This window comes from Beta vulgaris, chromosome 2 (genome assembly GCF_026745355.1).
Source record: "Beta vulgaris subsp. vulgaris cultivar EL10 chromosome 2, EL10.2, whole genome shotgun sequence".
Lineage (NCBI taxonomy): Eukaryota > Viridiplantae > Streptophyta > Magnoliopsida > Caryophyllales > Amaranthaceae > Beta > Beta vulgaris.
The window spans coordinates 53,238,604-53,247,700 of record NC_079203.1 but is presented as its reverse complement, the minus strand read 5'-3'; the positions used below and the strand labels follow the sequence as shown (position 1 = coordinate 53,247,700).

General features: G+C 36.9%; 1 protein-coding gene across 3 annotated transcripts; it reads right to left on the bottom strand.

Moving 5' to 3' along the window:
- Nucleotides 1–277: 277 nt before the first annotated feature.
- On the bottom strand, nucleotides 278–8,560 carry LOC104905590 (uncharacterized). Of its 3 annotated transcripts, XM_048639538.2 has the most exons (8): nucleotides 7,687–7,796; nucleotides 6,055–6,157; nucleotides 5,155–5,286; nucleotides 3,732–4,093; nucleotides 2,472–3,216; nucleotides 2,272–2,368; nucleotides 2,122–2,176; nucleotides 278–761 (listed from the first exon to the last, which is right to left on the bottom strand). In XM_048639538.2, exons 4-8 carry the CDS (start codon nucleotides 4,086–4,088, stop codon nucleotides 699–701), a joined length of 1,317 nt encoding a protein of 438 aa, XP_048495495.1. In that variant the 5' UTR covers nucleotides 4,089–4,093; nucleotides 5,155–5,286; nucleotides 6,055–6,157; nucleotides 7,687–7,796; the 3' UTR covers nucleotides 278–698. The 3 variants fall into 3 exon arrangements, with proteins under 3 accessions (XP_048495495.1, XP_010692482.2, XP_010692481.2); XM_010694180.4 differs by lacking the exon at nucleotides 6,055–6,157 and having other exon boundaries at nucleotides 5,155–5,280; nucleotides 7,687–8,560; XM_010694179.4 differs by lacking the exon at nucleotides 6,055–6,157 and having other exon boundaries at nucleotides 7,687–8,559.
- Between the last annotated feature and the right edge of the window lie 537 nt (nucleotides 8,561–9,097).

The following is a 9,097-nucleotide window of genomic DNA, read 5'->3' as shown; positions in this document are numbered from 1 at the left end:
TTCATTTAGTGTTACCTCACGAACCCAAACATTTCCTCTAAACTTTGTGTTACTGACTGATAAACTCGAACGGGGCTAAATGATGCACTTCTTAACTAGCGTTTATTACCATTATATCTCTATAGTATTTTTTATGAGATATAAAATATTTATTTGTTGTATTTAAAAACGAAACAGAGGAAGTACAACGCTATGTGTGGATCTGCTGCTCTGCTCATCACTTAACATCTATTCATATAAGAGAGACAAATAAAAGACAGAAAGAAGTCCTCAAATATATAGAATAATAGAATATCAAAAGCCGAACAAAATTATCATATAATCGATTACTTTGAAAAAACAAATAAGCTCTCCGATTGCTACAACGAACTCCCAGAAGTACATTTTGACCCCACAAAAAAAAAAATTGGGGAGGGAAAAAAAATTGGAATCACTACAAACATGGGCCACACAAATGCATCACTATAACTGCTCGGAGAGGCGAAAATCCGCACTCTTCACAGAGTCAGGTAAAAACCCAAAACAAAAAATTAACTAAGGGAAAATTGGATACAAGCAAACATTATTCCAAAATTTAAGAACATGGTGTGAAGATATTAGTAGAAGATTCAAGCTTTCATTGTTGTGTCTTCATTTCGCGATACAATCTTCACCACTCCATACAAAAATGTGATGCGGTTATTATCCGTCCTCTAGTCTTAGCTCCACAAGTGTTCCCGGCGATGTTCCCGCACAATGACTGGCACGCTCGTCGGAGGTATCTGAGATGAATGGAGATTAGCTCATCAAGACAACAACTCATATGCTCAAATATATTACGTGTACATGGGTTATGTGCATATCTTACTGAACAAGATGTTCAGTCACATGAAATTCATGACATGTGGAACATGTAGCAAGAAATATATCCACTGTTTTGGGAAAGAACACAATTCATAATTTCCACTTTCCAGCCAAAATGAATTTCTACATAGCCATCTATTTGTATTCAAAAGGCGATATCTCCGGAATTCTGCAACATCAGTAACATCTATCTTATTACTCACTCACTATCAATTTTTAAAGGGTTTCCTCATTTTTATATATTACATGACAAAGGTATTTATGTCAGCATGGGAAGCTAGTTAAAGTCATTGTTGGCATTCTCCTTCCATTCTACCCTACCACCTTAAAGCCAAATAGAGGACAATAATTACTTAATCTCTGTTTTAGTACTTAAGTTTCATCCAAGACAAGATAATTCCTCGTTCAGCTATTATATACATAAGTATGTGTTAACGGTAACAATTTCAATGCAAGTTCAGAAAGCAACACAGATGAGGGTTAATAATACATCTACAATACTACCTCTGTATTTTTTTAGTTGCACCATTTGCTTTTTCACATTTGCCGAGACGATTCTTTGAACGTTAATATCTCTTATTGGGTGCAAGTAAAAAAATATAAAAATTTGATATTTGGAATCCTCGCATTGAGACGAATCTAACAAGACCCCACTTGACTATGTTTTTTCTTATATAATAATGCGAGATAACTTAACAAAGTTGATTGATAAATAGTGCCACCAAACCAAATGGTGCAACAAAAAAAGTACGGAGGTAGTATTACAAACCAAAGGCCATGTGGTTCATGAGATCTTAAGTACATATAAAGTATGACGTTAATTTGATAACAAAAAAACGAAGCTCACAAAATCTTCTGTGCACTAAAGAAATTATCCACATCTTACTCTGTCCAGCAAATTAGGCAACCGCTTTGAAAACACAAGTAAACATGCATTCATTACTTTACATACATAATTCAAATGCATGATTCCGATTAACCATATTTTGGAACAGCTGATCAAAATTGTATTCAATATTGTATTTACTAACTTTATGGGACAACGGGAGGAGAATTCTTTTAACTTCTAACTTCATGAAGCATGTCACTGTCTCAAATAAAAATAGCAAGCTAGATTCAATGAGATAATAATAAAATTGTACATTTCAGATGATAAACAAGTGTCTCCTCTATTTATGAAAGGCTGATAATCTATAGAATCGAGCATGCTGCATTCCAGGCAGACAGATATTCCTACACAATGAGGCTTTCAGGAAAAATGCAAGGTAGAAAACTCACCATGCCATAGTCTGTAATAATCATAGAAATATAATCTGAAGGAGTTGTATCGTACCTGTTGAAGGAAGCAGAATATAGCATTTTAAGAGTTATGACATAAACCATATGTGCGAGCATTTTGGAATAATGTTTAATAATCTTCAAACTCACATTAGATTCAAAAGTTGCAAATTCTCACTACTTGTCCAATCACTCAGGTAATTGATTTCTGTTCTACCAGGAACCTTCAAAATTGCATCAGGGTCGCCTGAATATTATAAGACATATTAACCCAAGCAGCTCAGAAATGATATAATAGACCAATAGCAAAAGGAAAAAGAAACTCAAGGTCAAACAGGCAAGCAACACACCAAGTTCATTAAAACATATAGAATCGAGTTGAACCCTTTCATGAAACTTATATGCTTCACAGCAAACCAATACTGGAACATGGAAGGCATGCGCCACCATTGCTACACATGCAGTTCCAACCCTTGAGTAAACAGTTCCATTCGACAAAATTGAAGCAGCCCCCAAGAAAACTCGAGTGACTTCATGCATACTATATGAAACAGCATTTATATGTGTGTATGTACAGTTCAGACCCTTGGCTACCAATCTGCGAAGTAAAAGTTGACCCTCAAGCTTTGGACGGGAGTCCACTATAACTACACGGAATTGTTTCCCAATCTCATGCGCATGTAGCAGTATCAATTCCACAGCCGATGATGATCCATATGTAAGGAGGACATCCCCATCCCTGATTTTCGTGACAGCATGTTTGACTATTACTTTGTCTGCAATCAGTATCTTCTCACCTATAAAATGATTAATATCTGATTGCAAAGAGGCCTTTGCTTCCGACTCAGATGAACTCAAAGACAACTTGGCAATTCGATTCTTCAAAAATCTAATAGCATTTCCCATACTAATAGAAAGAGGCCTGCATTCGATCAGAAATGAGACATAACTACCGATTCTTGCAGTAAGGTCTCTAACCAGAACTTTCTCTGGTGGTGTTGAGTAGTCTCTAATTGCGTCTTGAAATGCTTCAAGCATTGCAATGCAACGGGCATTACCACCAGATATATCTCCAGTTAAGTACCGCAGTCCAACCTGAAATTCAAGCGTCAGCTATCACAGTGACTTTTGCTCTGATTAATAAACCCAGAACATAAATTCTATATAGATACATACAAGTAAAAAAGTACCCCAATATAACGCATGCTCGCAACAAAAATATAAGACAATAAAGCTACCAGCAGCCAATAGAACCAGACAATAATCCTAATAGTGGTTTTTGGGAAGGTAGAGGTCAAGGAGAGACTGAGCCAGACAGAGAAGAAGCAAGGGACAGTGGGAAGAGGAAGCAACCAGGGTTCAAGTAGATTGGTACTGTGCAAATCACCAATTATTACCACATTCAAAATGAAAAATGTCCATAATTTCGAGTCCAAGGGCGCCATCCAGAGAAATGGAATTGTTGATCTATGGAAACTATGAATCTCATTCCATGATTGACACAAGAACCTATAATTACAACCGAAACATAATACACTGGCGCAATATCTAACCTATTGATTTGGAGAGTCATAAATAATACTTTAAACAAGCAAAATTTCAAACTTTACCTTGTAAACAGCTGGATGCATTGGTTCTAGTTGGAAAAACTTTGCCTCCAGATCAGGAAGCTGTGTTCCATGTTCATATTGAGGTAGATGTCTAAAGAGTTCAACCCTGTTTCTGGCTTCAGTCTGCTTTACAACTGCTCTCTTTTTTGCTTTCTCCACTCGTGTCTTATCATCAAACTGCATGCGAGGATGAGGGACATCTTTCTTCCTCTCCTTCTCTGACTGACGATCACCACCCTTCTTCTCCGATGCTGCAACAGAAGCATTGTCTTTACTCTGTGCAGAAGCCCTAACTTTAGCCTGCTTAGAACTTCCTAAAGTCCCACCTCCAGAAGCCCCAGTGGACGCCTTGCTCATATCAGCTACATATCAAGGTATATAGACATTCAATAAACAATGCGGAATAAGATGCCAATCAGGAGAGAATCTTCCATCCTCAAGGTTTGAGGTTCTATCCCCACTAGTGGCAATTTGGAACAAGGGATATCCTTACCCTCCCCCCAACACTCTCAAAGTGCATACCCCGTTAACCTGGGCCGGAATGACCTGCGAGAGGTTTCGGCCAGGGAGGTCCCTTCATCTTATCTACCTTAGGAAAAAGGGCAATTAGGGGATCATGCACTATATGCAACACAAAATCCACAAGCAGATCATAAAAATACATGATAACCTGTATCAAGTAATCAAACTACATAACAGAGACGGTCAAAGCATCAAGAATGCTACATTGCAAGAAATCTAACAGAAAGTTATAATATGGAGTTCTGGGTATCTACCTACACTTGGCAGAAGCAATAATTGCAAAAACAAAAACATGTATCCCAGTTATCCTTATAACAAACCCAAAGGATTCACCCCCAACCAACCCCCTCCCCCCAAAAAAAAAACTCCAAGAAATATGGACAATGGACATGGGACATTTCGGTATGTTTATTCCAAGATGAGCAGAACATCAAGGACCAAATTTGTGCACCTTCGAAATAAGAAGGAAAAATATAAGAACTGAGGTACCCAGAAGACGGAAAAGGAAAAGAAAAGCATGCTATTAGAGGAAATGAACTGCACCCATCAATTTAAAAAGGTCTTTGAACTCTTTTTACCTGAAAAATGAAACATTGACAACTGAATAGAGGAAAAGAGTCATTCGCAGATGAATGAACAAACGCAAGATTAGACGCAGGATTGGGTTGGCTCAAGGATACATCAGACATTTTTAATATCATAATAATGGATTGTGAGGTACAATCATGCTACTTACATAAGAAGAGACTACTTAAATGATCTTGTTAAAAAAAATCACCGTCAATTATTCTGTATCCAAGCAGGAGCGGATATAGACAAGGCACATAACTCGCATACCAGCTGAACACTAGCCAAACTCAAAATAGGAGGATTATGCATCAACTTAGTGGGACATAAATACCTTTTGCAGCAGCTTTTGCAGCCCTTTGGGCTTCTTGAAGGGCGCGTCTTTCTGCTTTCGACAATTTCTCCTTTGTTGGCTTGGCATTGCCAGGTTCACTTTGGGCATCTGCTGATACTTCTCCAGCTTTTTCTATGGAAATTCTTCATTTTTTTAGTAATGCTACAACTCCTCATATAAACACATTTGAAGCATAGTAGACATACAAACTTGATATGGATGCGCAACGTGAGGTAAAACCTTTTTTTTTTTTGGGGGGGGGGGTGGGGGGGGGGGGGGGGCTTGAAGTTGGGATTTAAGCCATGAAAACCCATAATTATGCTGCCAACATATGTTCCCACTCCACAAATGTGGTTCAATAAGGGAATTCACAATTCTACACTTACCACTATTATTTCACTGAACAAGAAATATCCTATCCATATTAAATTACCACAATAATCAGTCATGCAAGTACATTGTAAGCTAACTTCTCCTTCATGCCTGCAATATTAGAGCATAGTCCTGGTTGAAGCTTCAAGGAGGAAAGTTTCACAAGATTTGTGCCTTAGTGGTGATGCCAGAGTAATTGGCTCAGAAGGTAGCCAAGATAAATTTACACTGTGACCAGGATATCCCTAACCATACATCTCTGAAATTGAAACCTTTTTGCCATATACAGATCTCACAATTAACCATGAACCCAAATGAAAAGATTGAAGTTTAAAATTAGTACCAAATGAAACAGATACGAATATCACAATAAAAACAAACCCAAGAATAGACCCACAGTAGTCCGTATGGATAAAGGATACGATGATTTCATATTAAAAAAAAAAAAGAAGCAAAAAGTTGCAAGTGAGACCATTTGCATTATAAGTAACGGAAAAGTGGTTTTCAAATTTAGACAGAATCATATACCTGCTAAGATTTTCCATGGAAATGGAATATGAACATAAAATCATCAAAGATCAATTAAGTCAAACAGCTCAAGGACGAAAAATGTAATGGAATTTAATTCAACCTACAAATCAGCATGACAAAAACATTAGACAAGAATAAACAGCTCCTTATCGACATCCCTAAACACCAATATTATTATTGCATGGTTGGACCAATTATCTCACTTCTTAAAACAATCCATAACAAACTTCTCCATATATAGGTGGTCGAAACCTTTATTGTGAGAGGTGAGAGCATTGGTCCAAAACCATGCAGTAATTTTTCCCAAACATCCTTATTCCTTACCGCTTCTGAGTACTTAAAAAAAGATATACATGAATCCTACGTACATGCCCCGTGGCACCCACCAACAATCCAACTAAAGGAGCAACATGCATCATACGCCAAAAGGACACAAGCACGTCATATAAGAGTTGGGTTGTTTAGAGGTGACCCATTAATAAAAAAAAAATTGTCCTTCCACGCGAAGAGAAGAAGGCGTTTTATGTTTGGGAAAGGAAAAAAAATGTCTCTCGACTGACTCACATGTAGTGCTTGCAAACCCTCTTGAAAGACAGCAAATTATCAAGTTCTGGTAAAAATGCAAACATGATTAAATTCAAGTACTTTATCATGCTTGATAATATCTATAGTTATAATCAGGTTTCTTGCCTGTCAGCATGTACACCAAATACATAGTGGGTTGAATAATCTTGACCAATCTAATTCACAGTAATAATAAGTCTTAATTCGGTAGTCTCCCTCGGACAAGCTTAGATTTTTCTCCCGGTTTTTTTTGTGAGCTTTGAGATTTTAGTCATCAACTCTGGTTAATGAGACATTATGTTTCCCTTTTCATTCCCAGTCTACTCTTCTCCTAGTCAAAGTAAGTTTCCAAGCTCCACTTCCTACCATCATACCTATATCAAATACATAAAAGCTTACAACTCACAAAAACCCAATCGTCACAAATTTTCCAATATCAATCAATAAAACCTCAAATTTTGTCTCAAGTTGACAAATTTTTCAGAAACTTGAACATTCTTAGTTCCTACTATTTGCTAAATATTGCCAGTAAGGAAAGAGCTCATCCTCACCGTTCCCACTCTTCTCCTCGCCTACTCTAATCTCTAATCCCAAAAATTGATCAAAACAATAAAACCTAAAATTCAAAACAAAGCCAGGTAACAGTACACGTCAATATAAGCAAAAATATCTCCTATACAGGTCTCGAATCACCGATACTACATTTCAGACTTATAAGCTCGTCAAACAGTACAATGCCAAAATGTCATATAAACATACATTGTAAAAGAAAGTAATCAGCTGAGTCTTAGACATCCAAGCAAAAATACAATAATAGAAACAACAAATTCACAGCAAACCCAGGAAAAATTCTTCAATACATCTAAATCAACCCCCAAAAAATCTCAAAATCCACAGCATATATAGCTACTATACAATATACATCAAATAAAAATGTAAACATCTCCTTAACCCACCCACTGCATTTTAGACTTGTAAGTCATTCAAAAACAGTTCAACTAAGCCAATAACAATCAGTCAATCATACAATTTCATAATAAACCAAAACAAAAATCAACAATGTACCTGAAACCCCAGTTGCCACCTTAACTCCAGACGCCGAAATCAAGCTACTACTACCACCTCCAACACCACCATTCCCATTCCCACTCCTCCCAGCCTTACCAACCATCAAATTAAACCCGCCACTCGGCAGCGAAGAAGCAAACTTACTCCCACCTTTCCTTCCTCTACCGGCACCAGAAGGAGACGCTACAACATCCTCGGAATTCTCCGAATCAGCAGGAAGAATATCCGAAGGATTATAACTTCCAACAACAAGATGAGAAGTAACAACGTCGGATAAAGGACGACGAAGTGGCGAAGAAGGTACAGCAGGATAATGGGGTCCCACAGGACGAGAAGAAGTTAGAAGAATCTGAGTATCCGAACAATGTCGAGGTGGTGGAATCATCACAGGAGAGAGAGAGTTTCCGGAAGGAGAAACTCCGGCCACCGGAGAAGATGAAGATGAAGAGGAGAGAGAATCTGAGTGAGTTCTATCCGGCGCGAAAAACCCTACTTGCCGAATTTTAGGGTCGATTACTGCGCGAGTATTTCGGCGAGGAGGATCCATGGAGGAGAGAGAATCTTTAGGGTTAGGGTTAGGGTTTGGGGGAAAATTTTGGGGGAAGAAGATAAGATTGTCGAAAGAAGATTATTGAGGTTAAAGATGATGATGGCATGTCGAAAATTGGGAATTAGAGTGAGTTTTTGAGGTTGAATTTTTTCATTTTAATGGCGGAAATTGTAAGGATTTGGAAAATTGGGGGTTTTTTATTTTGATTGTGGGTTTAAGGAGGGATTTTGGAGGTGGAAGGTGGTGGTGGATACGGCATCAAATTCATCGATGTTGCAAGATCTTGATTGAGGATAGAAATGTAATTGTGGGTTGAAATTTTTTGTCAATAATTTTCATAATAGGACATACCACACGTGCGATCCATGTAATCAACAATTTTCTTTTTAGATCAATCAATTATCAATGTAATCAACAATTGTTTAAACTTTAAAGCAAAACAAAAGAAAAAAAAGTTATTAATTCAGGGTTCGTATTACTGTGATTTTTTATTTTTTGGTTTTTTGATTTTCAATATCATATGATATATGTCCTATAATAAATAAAAAAATTAATCAAAGTTATTGAGAACATGATGATTTTGGAAACGGACAATTAAAAAATGAAAAACACTTTATATGGTTTCTATTTTTTGGTATTTAGTTTTCAAAAAAAATTAAAAATTGAAAATAAAAAACAATAACGAACGGGCCTTGAATGGTTTCGATTTTTCTTCGATCTAGAGTATGTTGTGTTTATCTTATTTCTAATCTTTATTAAAAAAATAATTACAGATGAGATATAATAAGTTTAGATAAGCAGGTCTAATTAGCAAAAATAAGATTTGACACACTCATAAAATAAAATCCAATAAGTTAA